Source organism: Amblyomma maculatum, chromosome 6 (genome assembly GCF_055883805.1).
Source record: "Amblyomma maculatum isolate TAMU_Amacu chromosome 6, ASM5588380v1, whole genome shotgun sequence".
Taxonomy (NCBI): domain Eukaryota; kingdom Metazoa; phylum Arthropoda; class Arachnida; order Ixodida; family Ixodidae; genus Amblyomma; species Amblyomma maculatum.
In genome coordinates, this window is record NC_139349.1 from 52977391 (window position 1) to 52997330 (window position 19940).

The following is a 19940-nucleotide window of genomic DNA, read 5'->3' on the forward strand; positions in this document are numbered from 1 at the left end:
ATTATACTTTTGTTTAATTCAAACAAAATTCAAATTTTTGGTCGGCCCGCTAATCTTGTATTCAGAAGCCGCTTAATTCAAACTTTGCCATTCATTTAATTCGTACTTTTTGCATGTCCATACCGGAAAATATGAGCTCCTTTACCGCCACTAGCTGAAAATTTGCGTTCTTATATCTCGATAATAGTGAAAAATTTAAAATAAGCGCATTAGTGGCTCAAGAAAAAATATGCTTTGTTTACAGTAAAGAAACATTCGAAATGATGCAAAAGCTTACCACAGATTGTTGTTAGCCTTACTTACCGCTTCAACAAAGCGAATTAGAAACCAAAATAGCCCTCAAAATTTGTCTAAACCTGACTGCCTGCTTGCACCTGTAAAAGCGGTCACAACCATAAGGGCCACTGCTGCAAAACAATGCATACCACACCGAATGATTGTGTGTCGACCGTTGCCATGCCGCGCCGCAGGAAAAATAAAAATGAAGAAAAACAAGCAGGCCAGCTCCGAAGCACGTGGCCTGTCGTCTCTCGTGCCTGCTACTAGTGCTGCTACTACTAGGTGGATTTCACACTTTAAAGATAGACGCGGCCTCGCTTCAAAACAGTAAATGGGAAAGCGGCAGTGGTCGATGAAGATGTTTCTACAGACTGGCAGCAGACACAGCTTAACCCTTTCACTGTCGGCCGTTTCTGACCGGGATGCACCCCCAGTGTCGGCTTGGTTTCAGAGAACGAGCATATCAGTGGCCAGCACAAGGGAGAGAAACGGCACGTAGTGAAGTCGAAAGAGAAAAAGATGGAAAGAGGCTAAAACACTCATGTGCTGCTGCTGCTAACGGCAAGCTGTCCTCAAGCGAGGGCGCGTGGAGAGATCGAATGCAGCAATCGAGTCATATGTCAGTCGGAGAGAGGCAACCGCGTGCGGCCCTGAACTTGCCACGCCGTAGCGGAAGCGCAACAAAGAATAAAAATAAAAACCTCCAAACCTTCCGCAGATGGCAGAACAAACTTTGAACCCATAACCGCACGCGCGCGCCAAAGGATCGCTCGCTCCAGAGAGTAGTGTCACGAAGCGACCATGCCCCCTCCCATGAGCAAAGAACGGGCGGGCGCGGTCGCACCATACTCTTCCATATATGTGTCATATCGGCGCGGAGCGAGCATATCAGCTTGTAGAAAGATTCAACAGATGGCGGAGCAAGTCCAAGCGCGGTAGCTTTACGGTGAGGCGCGAAGATTTGAACGCAAGATAGAATACGTACGGGTACGTTAATGACAATGCGGGGAGGAAACGCGAATATGTACCGGTACGTTCCTGACAGTGAAAGGGTTAAAGGGATACTGTCCAGGGAAGGCCCTTTTAAGCAAAGGAGCCCAGTGTTTCGATCAGGTACCGGAGATAGTCTGTGCAAAATGCTACAGTGACACGCGCGCCGCAAAGCATCGAAAATACAATTCAAAGCTCTCTCATGCTCTCCTTTGGGAAGTCAGCTTCCCCGTTTCCTGCACTGGCCCGACGGGTCACAGTAATGAAGTACGTACCGCGAACGACGTCCATTGGTCCGTCTCGCTGACTGACGGGAGAAGGATGGGTGTCTACCGCTCGCTGCGCACTTTTCCCTCGCCACGGCCAGACTGAATCCAGCGGCGCGCGCTCCCTCGGCCGTTGTTTTTTTTTTTCTTTTGCGCTCGCGGAGTGCCACGCCCCACTTCCCGTCAAACGTGGAGGAGGAAGGGGAATTTGTCTTGCGGAGGCTAGACGACCTCGGGCAGGAGAGTGAAGAACCTTTACGAGGGAACGGAAGGAGAGAAGCATGACAGAATCGGGTGATTGCGGTGGCTGTAACTGCGTTATTACAGTTGAATCCCGCTATAACGAAATTCACGGTGCACGAAAAAAAATTCGTTCTCGCGGAACTTCGTTATCGCAAAAATTTGACGTGAAACGCAGAAAGAATTGCCCAAGCAGCAGCAAAGGCGTTTAATGCCAAAAATCTGTAAGCTTGGTTTGCTTACGCTTCACGGCGAGCAACGCCGTCACGCGATTTTCGCACTCGGTCAGCAAACCCATTGCAACATCGTCGTCTCGGACAGCAACGAAATTCCTGATGACATCAAAAGCGTCCATCACCTGTACGGCGGTTGCCGCAGCCGGCGCTTCCTGTACGTCGTCGTCTTCTTCATCGGAAGAGTCCTTATCATTCCGGGCAGCTTTTATGATCTGCTCATCACTCACATCTTCGTGAACAACAACACAAGCGTCAGCGCCGATGTATTCGTCGAGCTCGAGATTAGGCGGCACGGTTCCTATTTCTCCCAGCGTTTTCCAGGCGGCCGCGATCCCCGGAGCCGGTGACGCCTCTTCGTCGTCGTCTGTAACGCCTGGTGTTAGGCCAGCAGAGTGTACGGGTCGACCTTCGGCAAATCCGGCGTGCCTGAAACAGTTCACAATTACTGAGCGCCCCAGTGTGCTCCAGGCAGCAGACATAATCTGCAGTGCCACGTACAAGTCCACCTTCGTGTCTCGGCCGGTTTCAGTGTTAAAAAGCAGCCGCTGAATTAACCTCCCGCGGTAAGCGCGCTTCAGGCTAAGAATCACGCCCTGATCGAGAGGCTGTAAGACAGACGTGCAATTGGGAGGGAAAAACCTCAGCTCCGTGTTAGTGAGCTTGACTTCGTCGGAGTGATGCGCTGAACAATTGTCCAAAAGCAAGCAAACTTTACGGCCCTGCCGCTTCATGTCGCGGTCGAATGCCATCATCCACTCGGTGAAAATAGCGCGGGTCATCCATGACTTGTTGTTCGCCTTGTACTGCACAGGTAGGCTACGAGTTCCCTTAAAACAGCGCGGCTTGGCACTTTTGCCTATGACTAACGGCGGACGCTTGTCCGAGCCATCCATGTTTGTGCAAAGCAGCACTGTGATGCGTTTTTTGCTGTGTTTGCCGCCGTGACAGCGCTGCCCCTTGAAGTCGAGCGTCCTAGCCAGCAACATCTCGTAGAATAGCCCGGTCTCGTCGGCGTTGTAAATGTCTGCAGGCGCGAAGTTGCTTAAAATTCCGGCCATGTTACTCGCCTTCCAAGCAGCTGCTCCGTCCACGTCTGCTGACATTGACTCGCCGCACAACACTTTTCCAACGATGTTATGGCGGGCCTTGAAACGGTTTAGCCAGCCAATGCTGGCTTTAAAATCATCAATGCCAAGTAGGCATGCATAGTTCAAGGCTTTCTGCTGGACGATGCTTCCGGACAGGGGGACGTTGCTGGCTCGTGCTTCCACAAACCACGCATGCACTGCTTTGTCCAACTCTTCATGGAGGGGCCGCGTCACCTTTTTGTGCTTCGAGGATGTGCCTGAAGCAAGTGCCATTCTCACGCTGTCCTTATTGCCTAGAATCGTTGACAGCAAACTTGCAGGAATTCCGAAGTCTTCAGCAATTGCCGCTTTCTTCCTTCCGCTTTCTGCTTGGGCGATTATTTGAGCTTTTTGCTCAAGGGAAAGAGTTTTGCGTTTTTTCACTTGCGTTGCCATCGTGTCCTGCGGATGAAAACTCGTCGTTGTCGAAGAGAAAGGCAGCGAGTGAACAACGCGACCACGACACAAAGCCAAAATGGCGGAACTGCAATCACGTGATTTCATGCTTAATGTGGCTTTGGATTTGACTTGGACTTCTCGCCAATAAAACTAGTTTCGGTTTCGATTTTGAACGCGAAAATTTCGTTGAAGCGGAAATGCTCTGCAAAAATGGTTCGTTGTGCAGAGAAATTTAGGCCATTAATTCTTATAGGATACTCGCGGGGAATAAAAAATTATTCGTTGTCGCGGAAATTTCGTTGTGGCGGTATTCGTTGTGGCGGGATTCAACTGTAGTTACTCTTTTCAAAACCATTTGCGGCCTTGAGTTCTAGGGGCGAAGTCTCACTGTCACTGGGGAAGAAAATATTTTCGACCGGAGGGTGGACAGTGGACCTTTAAGAACCTGTTGCATGAATATGGTCCGGCTGACATTTACAATGCGGACAAAATTGGGGCTGTTTTTCAAGTGCGTGCTGATTAAACCTTGTGTCACAAGAAGGACCGTTATGTTGGCGGAAAGCTAAGCAAAGCAAGACTAACAGTCACGGTGTGCGCGCCAACATGGATAGAAGCCAAAAGCCTCAAATTCTTGCCTCCCAACACAACAGCTGTCCTTTAGCCCCTGGACCAAGGGACAATGAAGTGCCTCAAGTATAGGAGGTTACAGCTCCATGCCACGCAGTGTAACACTTCTGTCATCATTGGGAATGCTCACCGATGTTTGGAATGCTCCGACCCCAAAAACAATCGGGAATTGTTTCCAGCATGCTTTCCGCATCCCTGGCTGCAGCATTGGCACCTCGCCCAACTCTCAGCAATGTGAAGATGAAGATGCAAGCAAGAATGACGACGCGAGCCCAGTGCTTTCTGCTCTGCAAGCGCACAACGTAGCTGCAGACCTCAGCGATTATGCAGCTACCACATTGCAACAGCTCAAGTGAAGAGGAAGAGATACAAGAGCAATCGACTGTGACAACTACTAAGGCCTGCCTGCCACTACATTGCCCAGGTCTGCAAATTTCTGACAACAGAAAACTTGCAGAATGAACTGGCTGCACTTGCTGGCACAGAAAACTGTTGAAAGCACACGTGGCCAAAAAGCAACCAACCACTTATGATTTCTTTAAAGGGTAAGGAAACCAAATTTTTGTGCTGTACTTCTGCGTTGCAAATAGTGCGTAGCGATTCTGTAAGCATAGAGCACAGTGTTAGAAGCCCAAAATCGCATTGAAAAATTTATTATCGTATTATTAGTATGCAGCAGTTTCGGTTCGTAATTGCCAGACGTCAAGAAACACTAGACATAACATTGAAATGCCATGTGGGCCAAAAACTCGCGACGTCAAGGAGCAGGCGCGTCGTCTGCTTGTTTGCAGTGTGACTTTGCCATATGCTCTCGTGGCGCAGTCACACTGCAGACAGAGTTGGTCAACTGTATCTAGTTCACTATAGTCAATCAACAGCATCCGTAAACATGTTTGCTTTATTCTGGTGATCCTTTCACGCCACACCAACACGAAATATCTGGAAACATGCCGTTGTCACCTGCAAACAACTGTCACCAACTCGCTCTCCAATAACTTGTTGCTCGTAGCAGTGCCAATGTCGGCCACTCGCTTCGCTACAACATTGCCCAAATTCCTATACTATGCAAGTGGCTGGGAAAAATTAAAAAGCGGGAGAGGTAAATGCTCGCAAGTATTTAGTTTGAATCGTGCTGATCGAGGCACCGCTTTCGTGCGCCATTTTGAGCGCCATTTCATCTGGTGATCGTTTAGAGAAAATTCACAAATTGTAGCGACAAAAACGATCGTCGAGTATAGTTTTGGCAACAGTGAACAGAAATCAACAATTGCTTACGTCGCAGGACGCGCATACAATCACCACGAAGCGCTGCCCGGTGGGCCGTGCAATGCTGCAAGCAGCCCGGAACAGTCATCGGCGCTCCTTGTGGAGAGAAAATTAGGCCGATTGAGGATTGCTGCCATACACACGTTTTATCGAGCTTATTTTATTACGATATAGGCTTCCTATAGTAAAGTGGTGACGGAAGACGAACCTTTATTACAGCTTTGAGTCGCTGACCCGTTCGGAGTGGCATCCGGTGAAACCGACTAGGCCTAGCGACGAGTAGGGCAGGTAGAGAGCAGCACAGTTCATCGCTCGGCACGCCCGCGGGAGGCGCTGTAGCCGAAGGCTCTGCACTTATGCAGGCATGCTACTGTTGCACGAGTATAGCAGGCAGTCCTGGTAACATTTGTCTTTTCTCGTACAAAGCCAAGAAGTGCTACACTGCCTCACTACTGCGCCGCCAGCCACCCCGGTCTCGGCTACGGCAGCTGACAACAATGCCTTCCGCCGACTATTGCGCACCGTTGACTGTAGCCTTCGAAAATTTTACTGAATGAATATTGTCATTAAGCATAATTTGGCTACAGTGAGCTGTCGTGCTGTCCGTGCGTTAGAACTGTTAGAACGTTACGGGTGCAAAAGAACAGCCGAAACGAGCTGACCAGCAGCATCGTCTCTCACGTCAAAAAACTATGCAATGACGCCACAAATACTTGATTATGGTTTTTCAGTGAACCTACGTCACAGTCAATGCGCTAGCCATAGGCCCGGAATGTAAGAGCGAGCGTTTCCACAAGCTTTAAAAAGGAATTAAAATATTTTCTACACTTCCCTTGAGTCTAACACTTGACTGTGATGGTCTTCAAACACAAAGGAAGCACGTGACAAGCGTTGCAGAACCTTGTACTAATATGTTGTCTCTACCCTTTTAAGAGGACCGGTCAGCCATAAATGGCAGTGCATTTGTCATGGACCTTCTTTGATCTGCACTCAGTTTAGTGATTTTTGAAAGTCATTTTTGGCATGTTCCGATTGATTGAAAGTGACTGAACTCTCAATACTGACACAGCTTTCTGTTTTTCAAGGGTCTTGTCAGCAGCTAGTGTTAAATAAATTTGTTGTGGACCTTTCATCTTCTCGCTCTGTTTATTTTGTGTAGTTAAGGTACAGATATGATTTAAAATGAAATTCAAATGGATGCCTAATCGCAATGTGTGCTGTTATCTTGCTTAAATTTATATATATGAGCTTGTTATATATATGAGAGCTTCTGATAATTCAAACAAAATCCTGGGGTCCCTTTGAGTTTGGATTAATGAGTCTACTGTATACTGGGAGACCGTATCGACAACCAAAATATGCTGCCTAGATGGACAGCTCGACCCCTTGCCAACTGCACAATTTGTTTCTCCGGCCTAAATGATGGCCGCCATCTTGAATGGTGAAGAGGATGAGCGCCAAATGCTTTTTGGATGTGGAGAGCTCGTGACAAACCATGTGGCTGGCCGTCAAGTCAAACGCATTAACTACAGGCAGTACTAAAGAATGAAACCTAAAAACGAATGATCAGTGTCGTCTCTTCCATCAACCATCAACACTCCTCAGAAGTGCAGCCGTGTCACGTGACCCGACGCATCCGCCGTGCCAAAGGCGAGTGTATCCACGATCTAGTGGCAGTTCCGTCGACTGTCAACCCCTCCATAGATGCGGTGTGTGCAGTAAAAGTAAGAAATTAAAAATATTTCCAGAGAGGCACTCGCAATAACCGAATTCTGCTTAGGAATGTAGAGCAAACAAGTTTGCTGTAGCACCCCTGATACTTTGTTTTTCTTGCTTTTTTTATTGGCAATGCCATGCTTCGGTTTCGACTGTAAGTCGACAGATTTTCAAATCAAAAAGAAAAAAAAAAAGAAAGGCCTGCTTACAATTGTGTAAATTATTTCTAGAGTTGGTAGCTTGTACGGCAAGTCAGCGCTTCAACTAGCTTCAAATCTCGCGCACGCGCTGCCGAAACACCTGCAGGCACCTGTATACTGCCTGCAATGCACTGCACTCTTAATCTGGTTTCACATACGTTTTGGTTATAAGTGGAACTTTAAAAAAAGTTCCACTTACAACTGGAACCTACCGTATTTACTCGAATCTAACGCGCACCTTTCTTCCGATATATCGTGTCCAAAAATTGGGTGCGCGTTAGAATCGAGTACGACCCTAAATCTCCGACATCATATCGCCATCGGCATTTCAAAATGGCCGCCTGGTATGCACTTCGAGCCTACTAGCTGGTCTAGCTGTATGTTGTATTGCTGTATGAAAGCGTTAGGTGCGCGGTACTCTTTTTCGCGGAGAACGGGTGCGCGTTACAATCGGAGCTTTTTTTTTTTTCGGGGGTGGGGGTCACGAAAAACGGGTGCAGCGTTACAATCGAGGGCGCGTTAGATTCGAGTAAATACGGTATGTGGAACTAGATTAAGAGTGTAAAATGCTGATGCCTGGTAAAGACTGCAATGCCACTTGCTGCCAAGGCAGTGGCGACACAATGCAGCACTCTTGAGTCAGCAAACTGAAACAGATTCCAGTAACTTGTATATTACAAGCCCGGCCCACCAAACCTATTCCCTTTTTATGATGCACCCCTAGTCCAAAGAGTGAGGAGAGCGCACCTTCACTGAAGCAGTGGGCGTTTCCTGTTAGGAGGCCTCCGTGACCTCGGTGACAGTGATGCCGTTCTGCTGCAAGTGTGCCTTGAGCAGCTGGTTGGTGGCCCTCAGCTGGTCGCACTGTTGCCTCAGCAGCTCAAGGTCCAGTGCCAGCCGCTCGTTCTCCTTGAGCAGCTCGGGGAGACGCGCACTGCTCGCCCGAAGCTCCTGGATGTAGTCACATGCCTTGGCCAGGATGCCCCCCTTGCTGTGCAGGTGTACCGACTGCAGCAAACAAAAGGGCGGTCTCCACATCGGTTCAGAGAATGCCGCAATCACGGGAAGGTGGCGAGGCGCTCGACAAACACAATCAAGAGAAAATGGGGGGAGGGGGGGAAATACAAGCTGGCATTCAATAATGCTGCGGCTTAGGCTAGTTCGCTGGTCATTCCAAGAGCTCTACATAATGGGAACAGAGGGACATGGAGGACAGGTAGACGAAGGCACTATCTGGTTCCCGTTTACTACTTGCCTTTCACGCCTTAAAGGTGTGCTGTGCTCTTTGCTAACAGAACCAAAGGTCGAAAGAGAGTTTGTGAGCACAGGACATCCACCAAACGTCGGCACGAAAAAAGGAGCGCAACGCAAGCATTGCTGCGGTCTTGTGTGCCTTTCGAGCTGACATTTCAAGTGGCATAAAGACAACACTGACAGTCATTTTCACTCTGGACAGATTCTAGAGACAAATTCTATGCAAGCGTTCTTCAATCTTTTTTTTTTTTTTGCGAGATTGGGGGGAGGGGGGAGTAAAGATTCATGAAAATATGGCATATACAAAGAGCCAAAAGAAATTAGTTCAGTGGGTGCAATGTTGCTTGAAAATATGGCATATACAAAGAGCCAAAAGAAATTAGTTCAGTGGGTGCAATGTTGGTGACCTCACAGTGAATGTACCAAAACCATGCTTCACCAAAGCTTACCACAGGTCACCAATGAGTGGATAAAAACCACCACCAAAACCTGCAGTGTGCCATTTAGAAGAGCTTACTAGATGCACAAAAGTCAAGACTGATACCTAGTGGCATGTTCCCATACAGTAAAGCCTCGCTGGTTTGGTAAATATTGGAATTATTGGAGCAAAGAAAAAAAAAAAGGGGGTGGGGCAGGCAAGTTTTGTTGTGGCACCATGCTTCCTTTATCGGACGAATTTGGTGATCAGTGCATGCCGCCGTAAAACCTTGTTGACGCGCTTCTAAAACTGTGGAGAATGAACGCCTCACCCAGCAAAATGACCTATCTAAACTGCCCAATTTCAAGGAATACCACCGCTCAATGAGGTCGAAAACATTAACACTCTCACGTCAAATATTTTCATTATCAATCCTCCTTTTACAGCATTCAGAAAATTCGGTGTGTATTTGCACTGCAACACGTGGAGCAGAAAGTTCACAACTATTCCTATCTGTCGATGGCAATGGGGAAATTAGCAGGGTTTCATCCTTGTTCGAGGATGCTTAGAAACACTGGGAGAAACCGTTGCGACGGCTGACTGTTCCAGCCTTCTTGTTGAGCAATCACCAGGCAAAAGCCATTCAAATTCCGGGGGCGCATCGTTGGACGCTTCACACCTAGGTTCCCCCTAGAAAGGCCTGTGACGGATGGTTGCTAAGCATATAATAGGACCAGGATTTGTCAAAAATTTGAGTGGAACAGGTTGGAAAGTGCCGTCCACAAGTGTATTGGAAAAAAAGAAGAAAGAAAGATTAGGCTGTATGGGAAATATACTGTCCGGGATGTTGAGCGCATGAGCTGGGAGCACCTGGACTGTCGCATAAAAGTGCACAACTCAACTAGTACCCCTCGCTAGCCAAAACAAAAAATATGACTGAAATGTACGTCAGCTCGCACTGTTGTCTTACCTCCTGCGGGATAGTTTGGTCCTGTTCCAGGTGCAGCACATTCTGTACGGGAGTGCGCACATGCGGATAAGTACATAAACGTCCTCTATACGCAATGGCCTCTGCTGTGGCTACAAAAATGCTCACATTCTTTTAATTTTGCCCAAAAATCGCACTGTGCGATGACATGACCCTTAACAAACTCAGTTCATGCAGCTTACAATGCATAACAAATTCACTGCACTCATGATAGCTTACACTCTTGATTAATTGAAACTACTAAAATTTCAGAATTCTGCTCAGTTCATTACGCAGTCAATGCATTTTAAAGCTGTCAAATTCCCCCAGTGGTTCCAGTTAATTCAAGCTTTCCGTCTCATTCTTACACCCTTGGCTCACAAAGGAGTTGCGGCTAATGTCAGATACATCAGAATAAAGCTGTGAACTCTGGCATGGCAAGTGACTGTTCCAACGTCCCCTCCTCACTACTGAATTGTCTAGTTTGGTTCATGGGGTTTAACGTCCCAAAGCGACTCAGGCTAAGATGCCGTAGTGGAGGGTTCTGGAAATTTCGACCACTTGGTGTTCTTTAACGTGCACAACACTGCACAGCACACGGGCGCCTTGCTTTCTGCCTCACTCGAAAAGCAGCCGCTACGGCTGGAATTCGATACCGCATCCTTGGGCACAGAGGTCGAGTGCTTTGACCACTGCACCACCACGACGGGGCTCAAGGTTGAATAGTGTGACACACTGCTGCTTGCTTAAGTTTGCCTGTGCATGCAAAGGCGAGTGCCACGATGATCGTAGGAATCCCTATCCCAGCACAGTTTCCTTTTCAGGGCACTTTGTTACAAGCTGCAGCAGCGGCTATCAGCTGCATAATTAGCCAAGTCCTACTGTGCATCATTACAGACATGGAATGCTACTTGAATAGCTTTTTCAGTTTTCAATTCTTTAAGGGCATCCTCCCCATTCCGTCGCCAACATACCTTCAGGTAATTTCAGCCTGCATGATTTTTCCCAAGCACCGAAACTGAATGCTCTTCACGAGCTGTTTGTGAGATGAAGCCTGCTTAAATGCAAGCTCCAAGCTCCATTGTAAAAGACCCTGCAGAAGACCTTATGATTTTGGAGCAGTTATGCATCGACAATACCAACATGCGCATGCAATGAAGCAATGATGAAACAGTGAAAACGTGTAGTAGCCGTATAGGGTAGTTCTCCCTTGGAAGCAGATGACCACTGCATATCTTTTACCAAGTAAGTTTCTTATCATAAGAGACAATATTTGGCAGCTGCGTTTAGGAGCCAGTTGGTGATCTGAATAATTAGGACGATGTTCTAGATTGACTTAACTTTACTCCATTCTGAAAAATGTGCATTGTTGACTACCTTTTTTCCCCACATAGTCAGTCAAAGCCAAAAAATGCGCTGAGGAAAAGCCAGCTTTTGAGTAGCCCGGTGTTGCCTGAAGCTCAATCTGTTGGATCATGGCGACAAATCTTTGTTTGACGCAGTCGCGCATCTTCCTACACAATCGTGTATTTCAATGCAACAAAGTTCGATACAATCGGGTTCAGCCGTATTTTTGGTCAGTCTCCGCTCATTGCAAATAACAAAAACATAGTGCTGCGATGTAGTTTAGCCCAAATGACCTGCGCCCCTTTGCACATGCGCTTATACAGACCTCCCACACATGCTGTTCCGAAAGGCTCCCCCCAAGATAAAGAAAAGGACCACATTCTTAACTTACGAGAGTAACAGAGGAAGGTACTCTACCTGTCCAGATTTGTTCAGGTCACTTGAGCAGTCAGGAATGATTTTAGAAAGCTTCACTATCCAGTTATTGATCTTGTCTCTCCTCCTCCTCTCCACTGCAATGAACAACATGAAAGCAGAAACACCATTAGGAGAACACGAGATGCATTTAAAAGCCGGTTTGTTCTCAATGAATTGGCCCAACAAAAACAGCTGGAGGAGCTAGAGGAAACTTCCCAGCAAATCATGTGCACGTGAGGCAGACATCACAGCAGCCCTATTAGACTCTGCACCCAACACTGCCCCACAGTTTTGCGACACGGTTGGGTCAAACTGTGGCCAAGTGTACAAGCGGGCGGGGTACAGAGAGAAAAGAAGAAAATAGAAGGGGATGTCTGGAAAACAGAAATTAAGATAAGAAAAAGAAAAAAAAAGGCATCTTTAGTTCCAAAATTTCATGATGACCCTGAGTCAGACTGTTGACAACACATACAATGTGCGCTGCTAGTTGTTAGTCAGTGTACATGACGAGCACATCAGCCAATCGGCTGCAGTGCTTCCCGTTAGCTGCTAATTACAGTATTGCACAGTTGAGGTCAGGCTGCATGTGGGAGCTGTTTCACCAGCTCATCGTACAGTGATACCGACATAGAAGTTGCTTACCACATAGAAGATTCATGACGATAAAAAACAAAATAATTCATTAACGATGTGAACGGTGGCGTAGAAACTTCAGACAGTGGTTGCCATGGCACCCCGCAATTGAAATATTAGGAAGGGAAAAGCAAAACAAGTTTAACAAATGGCATCAACTGCAGCAACGGAGCACAAGGCAATATTTTTGGTTGAAACGAAAATACCGCAGCCAAGACACTTAATGACGTGACGAACGTAAGCTTTACTGTTCACAATAAGTTTGGTTTATGAGGTTTAGCATCCCAAAGTGACTTGGGCTTCGAGAGATGTCATATTGGAGGGCTCTGGAAATTTCAACCACCTAGGGTTCTTCACATGCACTGCACAGCAGATGGGTGCCTCACATTTCACCTCCATCGAAAAGTGGCTGCCGCAGCTGGGATCCGATCCCACGTCTTTGGGTTCAGCAGTCGTCCGCCCTAACCACTGTGCCACCGCGGTAGGGCTTGTTTGCAATCGGTGAACGCATTGCTAGTTAGGTGTACAGCAGCAATATGAGCTTTTCTATGCAGGTAGTGAGTACGGCACTGCAGTAAAAGTAACGCTACCGTGCACGATGTGGCAACATTTCTTTCTGCCGAGTGTGGCCGGTGAAAGAAAAAAGGCCACCGGCCCCTCATCCCTGTCGGCATGGGTAAAAAAAAAATATCCCAATTAGTATGCATTATGAAACAATTATCCCATGTTACCCTAGGCAGAAGTGCGTGGCACTTTGGACCATTAAAGCGCGATGAGGCAACAGCTTTTGTTCAAAACGTTGTTGATTCCAACTTTGCTGCGTCTGCTTCTGCATGCTGTGTAGTGCAGCGTTCGAGGAAGCACCGAATGAAAGGCAAAACACGGGCGCCTTGATTGGACGCCCGGCAGAGTCAGCTTTTTTTATGCGCGAATCACCTGGATGTGACATCATGACGTCACGTCAAGTCATGGCCGATGGCATCACCAGGTGACGACGTCACAATCTCACGGTATCCCTCGAAATCTTGCGAAGATGTGTGACACTTCTCACGGATGGACACTCGTGTGCCTATAAAGGCTTTCTTTCGCCTTAAAATGTCCCCACAGTTCATGCATAGCAGCGTCATTTTGACCGCAGGGATGTACTCACTGCCGCATTAGAGGAAGTTCATATTGCTGTTGCACACTTAGCTAGCAATGCATACCGTGATGCAAGCAGTTTGTCAGTTTTTTCAGGGCCATCCAATATCTCAAAATTAGGATAATTAGAATATAACTTTTTTTAATCCTTTAGAGTCCAAATTAGCAAGCTTTTATTGTAGATAAAACGCATTGTAGACGTAGCCTGGAACAGGGCGCTGAACGCGGGAACCATGGGTCTGCAGGAAGAGTGTAAAAAGTTGACACTAACCTTCGTTGTGCGTGGCCCTCCTCCTCTCGTCCCTGGCAGTCCTGTTTCCCTCGGACTTAGTACTGAAAGCGTGTGCACGAGGTGCCAATGTCCTCGGTGCTGTTTGAAGAACGTCTTGAGGTGTCATCATCACATAGAACTGGCCTGTAGAAAAACAAGGCAAATGAAGAACCAGCGAAGCACAGAGTGAAGTATCTGCAGATCAACAAATTGCCATTCAATAAGGATACCAAATGTGCAGATCTCAGGGAAGAAAAAAAAAAAGACAAGAAGAAAACTAACTGGAATAGCGAAAGTCAAATATGCGTGGATACTTGCCAAACATTTTCCTGTGCTGTAAGTCATGAAAGGTTCATTAGGATTAGCTTCACTGGCCATGCATCAAAGACAGCTTTAATGAGATTGCAATTGGAGCATGACAAAATAAGATACTTTTTGTGTGTGTATGCGTGCGTGACCTGGAGTAAGAATAAATTATGGGTGAAACACAAGGCTCACAAAGGTGAAAAAAAAAAGAAAATGGCTGCTATGCAACTGTCATATGCAGAAACCCCCAATTAAGGCACAGTTTTTGTGATGGTGCTATTCGCACTACCAATTTGATTAACCAAACATTACATATATGAATTTTTTTGCAGCATAAGCTTCATCTCCTAAGACTTAGAGAGGTATTTTGGGGGGTTATGGCGCCTTGAAAACACTCAGAGCGAGAGTGAGAGCGTGCCAGCAGTCAAGATACATGCAGATGCATCTCTTTCCAACACTTGGTATGGAAGAACACAAACCACTAGCTCACCAAAACAGCAGTGCAGATGGCCAGTTAATTTATCCCAGTCTGGCAGTAACAGGTCCCCTAGGGCATTCACCCTGCCACGCGTTTCCCACCTGACAACTTGATGACCACACGACTGCTGTCACTCTACACTTAAGGCGAAAGCCTTTCTTGGCTAATGATGACAATCTCGCGTACGCAAGATCTGTCCACGAGATGTGTTCTCCTTGTCTAGCGTTCCTGCTGTCTCCATAGCAACGTAGGGGGCACGACAACGAGTAGCGCCATACCGCCAATCCCACACTTGCAGAAGCACTGAAACGAACGCCTGCCAAGGAAAGGGCATTTCCACTGTGCGGTACGAGCCCTGGACTTGCTAGCAAAAGCTATGCACGGGGCGCGCAACCTACCATGTGCAGCAGTAACGCTCGCTCCACGGAGTTCTTTACATTGTGGCTAGCATTCGAATGGAGTGGTGGGAGGCCCCCATTACAATTGGCCCTCTTCCTTTGAAAGCCAAGAACACTTCCCGAAGCTGGTACACTGTCCTGTGGCCGCAGAGTCGCAGTCCCCCCCCCCCCCCCCCCCCCCCCCCCCCCAGCAGGGCCTGTACTATCAGGCACAGAGCCGTGGCTCTATATTTTCAAGGCTGCAGTTTCTTGGAAAGTTGGAAATAAAAAGGGAGTTCTTTCTAAACGGCTACCCAAATGCATGGCTTCATCAAAGCTATGTCCACTGCTCATTTATGACATCACTCAAGAGATTTGCCGTGTGGTACATGAAGAGAAGATGAGTTGCATTTACAGCGCTGCCGCGATGGGAAAAAGAAAACGCTCCAGACCATTCAGTGGGAAATGCCATGAGCTATAAGCCACAAAACGTAGCTCCACCAATTTTTGTGGGCCTTAACAGCACAAACAAAAAATGGTGTTCCATATCAAACAAATCAAGAAATAACTATGAGATTCATAAGACTGTTCCCTTAAAGGAGCACAGACATAATTTTTGGTTGCATGTTTTCTTTTTTGTAATGTCTAACACATTACAATATGTGGATCGCCATGTGGCATTCGCTAATATTTGCAAAATAATTTATAATCAAATTAATTCTTACACCTATGTTGGTTTTAACAGCCGAGCGATGGCTATGCTGCCAAAATTCCATATAGGTCACGTGACGGATGAAAAAATAACTGTGATACATAATAGCTGTTTCTTCATTCACTGTGATTTCAGCCTTGAGGTAGGCCTGAGGTAGTGTTGAAGTAAATCAAAACAACGAACAAACGATCACACTGCAGTTTTCTCGTCCCTCATGAGACCTATATACGGCCATAAACTCTCATGTCACAACCTTCACTGGGCTGCTGAAACTGAAACATATGAGAGAGAAGAAAAACAACAACCTCAATTAACTCCATGTGGTGATCCATATACAGTAAAAGTCTCACAGATCATACAATGAATAAAACATGCAACCAAAATTTTGGGCCCATACTCCTTTATTGTGAACACGAAACAAAATTATTACATAAGCTGAAAGTTGTAAGTTACAGCGTAATTAACTGCACAGCATGTTCCAGACCTTTTTATTTGTTCACAGAGTGCAGAAATTATGAGAATTCTGATGCCACCCCCAGCTCTCATACAATACAATATAAGTTACAAGTTCAGTCAGTTAACGTTGATAAAGGAAGCATTACATGCAGCAAATGTGCGCCAACAAGTATCTTTGAATATATACTTATCCGTTATGGTTAACAGAGGCACAGAGAGCACAAAACACAAACGCCCATACAGAAGTTGCATTTCTTTCAATAAATTTTATCCACAAAAGCAGTAAGAGCCAAGAATGTGGTAATAAATTATGTGGAATCTGTTTAAATCCTGGCAGCCTCCTAGTATGAGATATTGTCAAACTTCAAACTGAGTTTTCAAAATGGCAGTGCGAACTGCAAACAACTAGTGAGTCAATGTGGCAGACGATGTATTACCAGTCACGTTCTCCCCGAATGGAGCAGACCGTGCGAGCAGGTGGTGTGATCCAGTCTGTCACACACCATGTGACATGACATACATATCAACACTCCTCTGCCTCGGTCCAATCGAACAACCACAGTGTGACATGACTTATTCCTTGCCCCCTACCAACTGAGGCTTCAGACAGACGGACAGAAAGACTTTTCCAAGGGGAAGTTCTAATGCTAGCACCTCAATAAATAAATCTGACCGTCTGCTCACTCATGCCAACAGAGCTTCTGCTGTGGCGCCCTCATGCAGCACACTCTTTCCAAAGTGGGACACTGACCTCCCTCTGCAGTGGGGCTGGACCCGCCGTTGGCTGTGGTGGCAGCGAAGGGACTCGAGATGATGGCCTGGGCCACCTGCTGGCCGACCAGTGCTGCGGTGGTGACCACCTGTCCGCCAGCCGCCTCAGCTGCCTCCGACGGTGCTGCCGCCACCTGGACCACTCGGTATGTGACACCACCCTGGCCATTCTCGGTCCGAAACTGGTACTGGATGCCAGGGTCCAGGAGGGCCTGGGGCGCCACGCTGGCTATGGCAGCGGCGGCGGCCTGGCTGTCCACTTCCACGTCTTCTGTCACCGCAGACACAACTACAGAGTGCGCAAGTGGTGCATGGGCATCGATCCATACTTTGAACATATTAGTGCCCCAAAGTCCAACACACTGATCTTCCATACAGCTGATAATGATGATGATGAGATCATGGTGACGATATGATAGTGATCACATTTCCTGTGTCATGGTGCACTGCTTTTCTCTTTTTCAGATGCAGACCAAAGTTTTGTCATGATAGTGCCAGCATGATAGTGATAGTGATACACGCCAGCAAAGCACCCCTTAAAAAAAAAAAAAAAAGCCCCATAAGGTCAGTGCTTGGTGGTCGGCATACCAATTGGATCCCTGATGTGTTCGTCTTGTTTGGTTTGGTCTGTAGGGTTTAACGTCTCAAAGAAACTCAGGCTAGGAGAGATTCCGTAGTGGAGGATTCCAGAAATTTTGACTTGCTGCTGTTCTTTAACATGTGCTGACATTGCGATGTACACTGGCCCTTGCTTCTGGCCTCCATCGAAACGTGGCCATCACGGATGGGATTCGATCCTGTGTCCGTGCGTTCAGTAGTCGAGCGCTCTAACCACTGAGCCACCAAGGCAGAGTTGATATGTTCGTGATGAGTTATGTACATGACTTTACTATCCTTGCTGAAGCTGCACAGGCTACTTACTACATGGGCCACCTGAATGGCTATGCCGTTTTGTTATGCTGCGCTGCCATTTTTTTTCCCCCTGAAGTCTCAGTCAGCACGGATGCAGCAGGAGTACAGACCCAGTAGCCTTCATACACTTTAAGAAGACTGCAAAAGCCATAATCTAGTTTGAACAATATGCTCAACACAAAGTGTGGAACCTTTTATCTTCTCTATAAATTTTTAAACTCCACATCACCATTGTATGAATTGCACACTGAAAACTATCGATTCAAGCTCTCAAATCATCCTAGATTTTAAAATTATGGCTTGGTTAAAACACAAATGATTGTATTGTAATGAAAAACCTTTATTTTATATATGTTATGTTCCCAACAACATATTATGGATCACTTGTTCTGAATTAAAGGAACCTTATCTTTCCCACTCATCTTTCCAACTTCAAGTATGGTCGGTCTAGACGTAATTTTAGTGGCAATACATTGATCACGATAACAAGCCAGCAACTTTGAGGAAAATATCTTTAAAATGATTGCTTTGTACACTCATCGGCGATCTCCGGCAAGAGGTCTGCATTCCCACTATGATGCGGTGCCTACTTTCATTTACTGAAAAGTGAAGTGTAATGTCCTTCACATTCGTTAGTTATGTCATAAAATATTATCGTCAGTAATGAGCGTGCTGCATAGCAAACAAAATGTGAGGTAAACAAAAGATGGCACTGAATAATAGTGTAAATGCAGATCTCTTCACAGAGATAACCCATAAATGCACAAAGCAACGACAAATAAGGATTTCTAGCTTATGCAAAAGTCTGCTTCATTTATGTGCTAAACAGAAACAGAAAGCCAGTAACTATGTCATCTGTCTACACGCAATGCATTTGTGGTGTCGTTGCAAATCAGAGTTGCTCACACTGTTAACTAGAGGGAAAGCTGAGGGCGCTGCACTTCAGCCACCATGGGCGCGCTAAGAATCATGGGCCGTTGTCCTACTTGGTGTGGGGCAGGTGGTTTTCCTCGGGTGTACGGAGTGGCGTTACTGTGATGTCTCTCTTTCATTATCATCATCATCTCTAGGTGAGTACATAGACTGCAAAAGCAATAGTAGCGAAGGCGCAAAAGCAGACGTCGCCAATAAAAGGTTTCTGTTTCCCAAAATGCCACTAAAACTTTGTTAATAATTGCGCAACATAAATATTTTCAAAACGTTCTTTCTCTTTCAAAGTGTGCCTATTAAGAGCAAAATATTGGTATCTGTGCTGCTGAAAGCTAACCCAATAGGAGAAAGAGCCATTGCTTATATTGGATAAATTTCGCACTGACAAGCTGTTTCTCTCTCTTATTGAAAGTTATTCACAAAAGTCAATGTTAGGACATTGTTTACGGTAGAACAATGTTTATCGTTGCATTAGTTTTGGCCAAAAGTTGTAGTTCTGCATTCGGTAAGTATCCGGCCCATGATGCTTTGGGCGCCCATGCAGGCTGCACTGGTCATCAGGAAACTCCATGTAAACTCCCATAGATAGCGACACAGCTTTCCCTCAAGGTAAGATTAAGAAACTCTATGTTGCAAATAGACATCTGCTGCTACCCTAGCGAAAAAGTCCTAATTCAAGGCTTTTTTTTTTTGTGGTCGCCAGCAAACGAGTTGAGCCAATTAGATTACAGAGCTATGAATGCACAAGTGAAAGTAGCCGGTTGCTGCATCAAACATAGTAAAACAAGGTTCTTGTGCCACCAGTGTCTTCTTCGCACTCACTGCATACACACCATGGCGGGCTGCATGCACCCAAAGTAATTTTTATGCCAATATAGCTCAACACGAACATACCTGTGAACTATACCTAAAATCACAAGCATTCCGTTAAAAAAAATAATAATAATAATGATAATATAATGAAAGGTGCATTTCTTCAACCAGTAATTAGGCAGCATTTGCCGCTATGCAAACAAAGCAAGACCTGCAAGTAGAGTATATCAAAGTACACAATGTAAAATTATACAGTATTTTACAATGTACAATTACAGTGTACACTGGGTAAAATTAACAAAAAAGAGAGAGAGAGAACATTGTACAGCAGCAGCAACTTAAGGACTACTCCTTAAGGTGACCACACTTGAGTACTTGAAAATTTAGCAGGC

The 19940-nt window shown here is 46.2% G+C and overlaps 1 protein-coding gene across 3 annotated transcripts in view; it reads right to left on the reverse strand.

Moving 5' to 3' along the window:
- Positions 1-19940, reverse strand: part of Usf (upstream transcription factor usf) — a 32565-nt gene that overhangs the window by 10791 nt on the left and 1834 nt on the right. The window contains exons 3-7 of one of the 3 annotated variants that reach the window (XM_084606662.1): positions 16874-17164; positions 13794-13937; positions 11750-11844; positions 9989-10030; positions 8094-8354 (exon numbers count right to left, since the gene is read on the reverse strand). In XM_084606662.1, coding sequence (XP_084462788.1) covers positions 8121-8354; positions 9989-10030; positions 11750-11844; positions 13794-13937; positions 16874-17164 — 806 coding nt within the window. In that variant the 3' untranslated portion in view covers positions 8094-8120. Of the gene's footprint in view, positions 1-8093; positions 8355-9988; positions 10031-11749; positions 11845-13793; positions 13938-16873; positions 17183-19940 lie in introns of all 3 variants that reach the window. The other 2 variants (XM_084606660.1, XM_084606663.1) reach the window with 2 other exon arrangements.